Source organism: Myotis lucifugus, unplaced genomic scaffold, assembly GCF_000147115.1.
Source record: "Myotis lucifugus unplaced genomic scaffold, Myoluc2.0 scaffold_155, whole genome shotgun sequence".
Classification (NCBI taxonomy): domain Eukaryota; kingdom Metazoa; phylum Chordata; class Mammalia; order Chiroptera; family Vespertilionidae; genus Myotis; species Myotis lucifugus.
Genome location: NW_005871203.1, coordinates 2,949,329 through 2,954,901, shown reverse-complemented (window position 1 = coordinate 2,954,901; position 5,573 = coordinate 2,949,329). Strand labels below are relative to the sequence as shown.

General features: G+C 61.9%; 1 protein-coding gene across 2 annotated transcripts in view; it reads right to left on the bottom strand.

The window, feature by feature from the left end:
- Window positions 1-5,573, bottom strand: part of NPEPL1 (aminopeptidase like 1) — a 63,633-nt gene that overhangs the window by 33,718 nt on the left and 24,342 nt on the right. Inside the window, exons 6-12 of one of the 2 annotated variants that reach the window (XM_023759423.1) lie at window positions 5,110-5,187; window positions 4,161-4,261; window positions 3,437-3,560; window positions 3,039-3,215; window positions 2,426-2,536; window positions 1,657-1,912; window positions 1,017-1,139 (exon numbers count right to left, since the gene is read on the bottom strand). In XM_023759423.1, coding sequence (XP_023615191.1) covers window positions 1,754-1,912; window positions 2,426-2,536; window positions 3,039-3,215; window positions 3,437-3,560; window positions 4,161-4,261; window positions 5,110-5,187 — 750 coding nt within the window. In that variant the 3' untranslated portion in view covers window positions 1,017-1,139; window positions 1,657-1,753. Of the gene's footprint in view, window positions 1-1,016; window positions 1,140-1,656; window positions 1,913-2,425; window positions 2,537-3,038; window positions 3,216-3,436; window positions 3,561-4,160; window positions 4,262-5,109; window positions 5,188-5,573 lie in introns of those variants that run through there. The other variant, XM_023759424.1, reaches the window with a different exon arrangement.

Genomic DNA, 5,573 nt, shown 5'->3' with positions numbered 1-5,573 from the left:
CCCCTGACCCACCTGGCCTGGGCTTCGTGGGGTCAAAGGGAAGCAGCTGTCTTGTTCCTAAGGTCCTTTGGCCATTGGGAGAGCCAGAGGCTCCGGCTCACAGCGGCCCCCCCTCCCCCCCGCCACCCCCAGTCTCCCTAAGGCCTGGCACGTAGGCAGGCCCTGAGCCGGCAGCTGCTCCCCAGCTGGGTCCCCTGGCCCTAAGGCCGCCTTTGTGCCCACACAAGGCAGACTCAGTTCTCCTGCTCCTTGACCCTGCATCCTGCAGCCCCTGGCAGGGGGGCGGATAGTGCCAGCTGCCTGGAGCAGGAACTGGACCACCGCAGTGACCTCTGTCTCCTTCGGGGCACCTCAGAGGGAAGCTGGCGAGAGCTGCTTATTGCAAGGCCATTAAGCAAGCTAACGACCCATGAAGGCTCCTGGCCGTTCTGGCCACCCTGGTCGTGCCTCCGCTGGGCTCACAGAGCCTGCTACCCACCGCCCGCCCTGTGCCCGCTATGACTGTTACTTAACGTGTCGGGCCACAGTTCTCCCACACGGGGCCGGGTCTGGGAGCTGCTGCTTGACTCTTCCAGCTGAGCTAAGGCTGTGCACACAGCAGGCAGTTAATAAATATTTATTTCGAATCAAGCCAGAAAGAGTCACCTTGATTTCCAAGGCTGGGGAAGGGACTTGAGTCTGGGGACACTTGGTCAGGGGTGAGGTAGTCAGTGGGCCAGGGCACAAACTGGGGACATGTGTCCTGCACCTGTGCTCTGACCCGTTCCCAGCAGAGGCGCGGGCAGCCGCTCTCTGCCAGGTGGGGCCCGAGCCCCTGATCCCTTCGCCTAGGCAGCTGTGGGAGAGAGCACAAGAGGGGACAGAGGCCCTGCTGCACTCTCGCTGAACTCAGGAGAAGCTGGCTCCCAGGCGCCCTGGGCCCGCCTCATCTGGGGTCAGTTGGGAGGTCTCCCTGAATCCTGGCCGCTCTTGCCCTTCAGCCCTAGAATCGTGCCTTCAGTGCCAAGGAAACATACCTGACCCAGTACAACACTCAGCCTCAGGATGTGCTGGGGGTGGACAGCCTTCCCTGCAGACCTGGGCTCTCAGGGCCTGGTGCTCACTTGGGAGAAGGTGACAGCAGGCCTTGGGGTGGGCTTCTAAAACAGGGCGGAGAGAGTGAGACACAGGCCAAGATGCGATGTGGTGCAGCCACATTTAATTCAACCGCCAGTGGATTCTAAGGGGCCAGAGCAGAGACTCCGCTCGCTTTATAAAACTGAGTCCCCACGCATGTCGCCTCCATCCTTTCAAAAGGGTGGGCTGTCTGGAGACAGCAGCAGCTCAGGCCAGAGCACGGGCCGGGGCTCTCCGTGACGTGGGCCATGTGGGGAACCTGGGGCAGGACGCAGGGCCATAGGCACCCATCTGGGCGCCAAGGAGATGCAGGAGGCCTGAGGGCCAGTAAGCCAAAGGCGTTGGGCTGCCCATGCGGAGGCCCCAGGAAGCAAGTGCAGAAGCTGGTGGGAGGCCTGCCGACCACTCACACAGCCTGGTGCTTCCAGCCCTTCCTCAGGCCCCCCCTTACCGCCCCCCCCCGCCCCCGCCCGCCCCGAGCTGTTGTCTAAGACATAGGAGCCATTTCCATCACCACGACAACTAAAAACAAAAACAAACCAAAGCCCATCTTAAGGTATAATCTTCCAATTGCTTAAAATTGATCAGTGCCAAGTGAGGCAGAGCCCCCGCCACGGGGCCAGGCGGGCAGCCAGCCTCACACCAGCCTGCGCCTCTTGGAGTCCCTGTCCGTGTCCCCCTCCTGGGGGTCTTCCTCACAGCCGAGCGGGGACACCAGGTTCAGCAGAGGGTCCTCAGAGGCTCGCCCGAAGAGTGCCAGGAGGAGGGCCACGCCGAAGCCCGTGGCGCGCTCACCCTGTGGACAAAGTGCAGGTGGAGCCCCTGCCAGGGAGCCAGACCCCCTCAGCGAGCCGCCTCTGCGGGGAGAGGCTTGGGCCAGGGAGAGGGCCCCACTTTCCCTGCAGACCCCTTCTGCTGCCCTGAACACTCGAACCAAGGAGTGCTCTGGCCTCACTCAGGTTTTACCAGGGTGCGAAAGGGTGAGACCAGGGCCCGGGCCTCCTGCTGAGGACGGCTGGCTGGGGAAGGATCGCAAACAGCAGCCACTCTGTTCCCAGCGATGAGGAGACCAGAGGTCAGGGGGGACCACAGCTGGCCGGGAGGCTGGGCCATAGACAGTATGACCCTCAACACAGAATGTTTCCGATGAGCTCAGCCTGCAGCTCTGGAGCCAGACAGGGCTCTGGACGCGCATCCGATGGTGGGAGCCAGGCCGAGGGGAGGGACGGGAGGGGAAGCAGACTGGAGGGCCAGCCAAGGAAGTGTCCTAACCAGGAGGGGGGGACGCCCGCTGGGGCCCTGCACTCACTGCGTGCACAGGCGCGGCGATGTCCAGGTGGACCCAGACCCCAGGCCAGTCGAAGCCAATGTGTGAGGCAATGAAAAGGCCGGCACAGGAGCTGGGGCTGTTGTCCCGGTCCTGGGGGGACAGAAGGACAGACAGTGACGCTTCCCCTCCCAGCAGTGGGGGCTTGGGCGAGAGGCTCCACCAACAGCACCATCAGGGCCTATTGTGGACCCACCTTGCCATCCTCAGCCACCGCCCCTGGTGTCTGAAAGGGGCTAGGGAGGGTCCAGCGCAGGAGTGGCAGCTGAGAGGGACTTGGGACCCCCAAGGACCTTGCATGTGGGCTTAGGTCTGCCTTCACCCCAAGGCAAGGGGGCAGTCAGCAAAGGGCCTGACGGGGACAACAGACAGACCCCAGATGGGGAGGAAACCCAGTACCAGACGTGGTGCGTGCGCTGGCAGGGAGCCCAGTGAATGGTATATCCCCTCTTTAGATCCCCCCTGCCTCCCCCCCCAGCCACAGCAAAGACCTGGGGCCTCCTGGGGGTGACCCTCGTCTACACTGCTGCTGTTTCTTGGGGTCACGCTGATACCTTGACACGCTCCCTCACCTCAGGAGCCACTCCAAACCTACCGCCACGGAGTTCTTCATGTCGGCCACGGCCGAGGTGAACTCGCTGAAGTGCAGCTCGGGACAGTAGACGAGGGGGTGCACAAGGTCCCCGCATTTCCTCCCGGACTTCACGCAGGCCGCCTCCCACTCGGCGCTGTTGGTGAGCACGGCAGCGTGGTACTTGCCCGTGGCGATGCCCTGGGGTCAGGGAGAGTGGGACAGAGCCCCAGGAGAGGGAACAAACAAGGCAAGAGAGGCGGTGAGAGACGCAGGGGAGGAAGGCCTCCGTCCTGCCCGGGCACCCAGGCCTCCGTCCACGGGCTCCGCTACCTGCACCCTCCCTGGGTCCCCCACCAGGTTATGAAGATGAAATGACAGCACCCCTCTTTCCTGGAGGCCAGGTGGCCTTAGGCTCCCACCTGTGCTCCGGTCAGCGTGGCCATGTCTAGGATGATGTCAGCCCCCAGGTCCTTGCAGGCGTAGGACACGCCGTCCGCTAGCACCAGCCTGCCCTCAGCATCCGTGTTGTTGATTTCCACTGTCCTGGGGGCAGCAGACACCCCACTCAGGATGGCACCCTCTGAGGCACTGGTAGTGAGTCCCTTTGGAACTGGGTGACCCCACCTAGAGCCCTTGTTTCTGTAACTACCTCACGACCCCTCCACAGTGCCAGGGTCAAGAGCAAAGGCCATTGTGTCAATCCCGCCCATCACTGTCCAGCTAGAAGCTGGACAAGCCACCCAGCTCCTGGCCTGTTTCCTCTTCTGTAAGACGGGAGAACAGGGTTGTGTGGCAGCATCGACACCGTTCCCTGGCCCTAGGTAAGTGCAGGTTACCTGTCAGGGTAACCCTGGGGATGGGCACCATGTGGCAGAGAAGGGCTCACCCTAGTGAAGCAGGGTGGTTCCTGAGCCCCTGAGCCAGCACCCTGGTCACCCTTCTAGACACCCCTGGTAGCAAGCAGCCTGTGGGCCAGGGCTACCTGTCACAGGGCATCTCCAACAGGGTCTGCCCCCGGCTGGAGCAAGCAAGGTGAAATCTGCCCCCAGCCAGCATGGCTCCAGCTGACCAGCCTGGCCTGGGAAGGAGAGGACAGCACGGTCGAGGGCCCTGGGCTGTGTGGTGAGCGAGGGGTGGTCTTACTTTCCTGAGTAGAGCAGGTGGATGTCATCAGGCCTCGTTGCGTTGGGCCCCACCGAGTTCTCGGCCAAGCAGAACACCGCGTGAAGGTTGTCCTTGAAACCCTGGAGGAGATGTGGGCAGAGGCTCCAGTTACAGGCTGGTAGTGCTCGGACCCCTGGAGTCTTTCTGACAAGCTCATCAAGGGAGGCAGCGGGGCGAGGGGGGCGAGGGGTGGGGCAGGTGGCAGGAGCCGGTGCTGTCCCCCAGGCAGAGCCTGCCGTGCTGAGCAAGGTGAATGCTGGCCACACTCCCCGTGAGTCTCCGGCCAGCAAGGGGACGAGCGGATGGCTGGTGCTCCATGTGCCGCCTCCCCTGCAGGGACCACGGTGCCTGTGGCTTGTGGCTGTGCTTCAGAGACCCCAGGAAGGTCCATTTCTAATGAGGCTGTTCGGGGCAGAAGCAAGAGCTGCCAGGCTCTGGGCCCCTCCCTCCTGCAAGTTCTGCTCCTCTTGCAGGGAATAGGCTGGGCTCCTGATCGGCATTAATTAGAAACTTTGCCAAGACCTTCTGCTCTCACTTTAAGTTTACCCCCAGGAACCAAGCCAAACAGGTAGGCCCTACAGAGAGAAGAGGCCTTACATTTGGTGACAGGAAGAGCTGGGCCCCCTAGAAGCAACCGTAGCAGCTCCTTTCAGGAGGTAAGTCGTCCCTGTGGTGGTCAGGGCACACCACCCCTTTGTTGAACACACACTTTTTACCCGTTTGACACGGGCTTTGGGCTCCAAAGGACATGCATCCCCCAACCTCACCCACTGGCAGCGATCACCACCCCGGGCAGGTGAGGAGCTGCCCTGGAGCCCTCACTTCTTCCCCTTTTAGAGCCTTTGGCCTGTGATGGGTGTGGACTCCGCAGGAAGGATAGGATGGGGGTCCTCCTCTCCCAGGACTGCAGGAGTGGGACCCCACTAACCTGCTTGACGGCAGCTCTGAAGGCCCCTAAGATGGCTGCAGCACCCCCGCAGTCTCTCTTCATCCCAGGCATGGTAGTCTGCGGACAGCACCGATGGGTGAGAGAGGAGTGAGTAAATGCTGACTGCTACCCACCTGCCCCATCCCATCCTACTCAGCACCTGGGGCCCAGAGGGGTTCCCTAGACCTGCAGGATCTACAGAAGGGAGCCAGGACACTCTCACTGGTCAGGTGGGTGTTCTCTAAAAGCAATGGGCAGTAATGGCCAAAGACCAGGGGACCCTTTCACCTGAGCAGAGTTTTGGGGGTTATTTAAGGAAACTGTGGGGGAGGAGAAAAATGAACAGGAGGAGGGGAAAGAGGAATAGGAGGAGGAGAATGAGAGCAGGAGGAGGAGGAGGAGGAGGAGGAGAATGAAGAGCAGCAGGAGGAGGAGAATGAGGAGGAGGAGGAAGAGAATGAGGA